Below are 1,446 nucleotides of genomic sequence, written 5' to 3'. Positions count from 1 at the left end.
GCAATCAAACTGAAAATATGCATTCATGCAAGAGAAACTGTAAGATGAAATACAGACGAAAGAACAAAGATGAGGAAACACTATATTGTATATTCAACAAATGTCTATTAACCACCTCTCATGTGCCAAAAAAAATTTGTGCTAGGAAAAGGGTGGTGGGGTAGGTGTTACCCTCATAGATTTTATAAGCTAAGTACATAGTCATCAGAGTCTATGATAGGTTAACTCCGTCTCTCTTCTTTAGTTACTCAAAGACATCTGCATTACTAAAGTCACTGCTGATGCTACCTTATAACAGCAGCTACCTCTCTGTCGAAGTCTCGGACTTTATCCTGAATTGTTTTGTCAGGTCCCCCAGCTGGCAGCACTGGCTGTCTCTGCCCCTCAGCCTCCTCTTCTTCCTGGCCATGGGAGCCAATGCCACCCTCTTGATCACTGTCTGGTTGGAGGCCTCTCTGCACGAGCCCATGTACTACTTACTCAGCCTCCTCTCCCTGTTGGACATTGCACTCTGCCTCACCGTCATCCCCAAGGTCCTGGCCATCTTCTGGTTTGACCTCAAGTCCATCAGCTTCTATGCCTGCTTCCTCCAGAAGTACATCATGAATTGCTGTCTTGGCATGGAGTCCTGCACATTCATGGTCATGGCCTATGACCGCTATGTAGCCATCTGCCACCCACTGAGGTACCCATCCATCATCACTGACCAATTTGTAGCCAAGGCTGCTATTTTTATTTTGGCCAGGAATGCATTTCTTACTATGTTCATTCCCATCCTCTCTGCCCGGCTCCATTATTGTGGAAAAAATATAATTGAGAACTGTATCTGTGCCAACCTCTCTGTGTCCAAGCTCTCCTGTGATAACGTTGTCCTTAACAAAATATACCAGTTAATTGTGGCCTGGACTCTTCTGGGCTCTGACCTCATCCTCATCTTCCTCTCCTATATCTTCATTCTAAGAGCCGTTCTTAGACTCAAGGCAAAAGGGGCAGCTGCCAAAGCTCTGAGCACATGTGGTTCCCACTTCATTCTCATCCTTTTCTTCAGCACCATCCTTCTGGTCTTTGTTTTTACCCATATTGCCAAGAAAAAAATTTCCCCTGATATCCCCATCTTACTTAATGTCCTACACCATGTAATTCCTGCAGCTCTCAACCCCATTGTCTATGGGGTACGAACCCAGGAGATTAAAGAGGGGATTGGGAAATTACTGAGGAGAGTGGGAAAGAGCAGTAACTAATTGTGTTCTAGCTTGACTTTTCTCAACCACAACCACTCAAATCACAGTTGCAAAGCAAGAACTTGGAGATAAAATTGCAATCCTCATCATCTCTCTGGACAGGCCTGAAGATATGAACTGCTTGGTTTCCTCTTACCTCCAGTCAAATCACAACTCTTACTTTCCATCATTTTCAGGAAGTGACTAAGGATATAGATGTAAAAGT

The 1,446-nt window shown here is 44.3% G+C and overlaps 1 protein-coding gene across 1 annotated transcript; it reads left to right on the top strand.

Annotated features, from left to right (window-relative positions):
• The first annotated feature begins 269 nt into the window (after positions 1–269).
• Positions 270–1,241, top strand: LOC111159279 (olfactory receptor 56A3-like). Its single transcript, XM_022521695.1, has one exon. The coding sequence runs from the start codon at positions 282–284 to the stop codon at positions 1,239–1,241; it is 960 nt and encodes a 319-aa protein (XP_022377403.1). The 5' UTR covers positions 270–281.
• Positions 1,242–1,446: the final 205 nt, after the last annotated feature.

This window comes from Enhydra lutris, unplaced genomic scaffold, assembly GCF_002288905.1.
Source record: "Enhydra lutris kenyoni isolate GAN:26980312 unplaced genomic scaffold, ASM228890v2 scaffoldscaffold68, whole genome shotgun sequence".
In the NCBI taxonomy this organism is placed as follows: domain Eukaryota; kingdom Metazoa; phylum Chordata; class Mammalia; order Carnivora; family Mustelidae; genus Enhydra; species Enhydra lutris.
Note: the sequence above shows the minus strand (reverse complement) of the source record. Positions and strands in the feature narration are given on the sequence as shown.

Excerpts from the sequence above, each read along its gene's own strand:
- LOC111159279 (XM_022521695.1), top strand. The coding sequence starts at position 282 with ATGCTACCTTATAACAGCAGCTACCTCTCTGTCGAAGTCTCGGACTTT.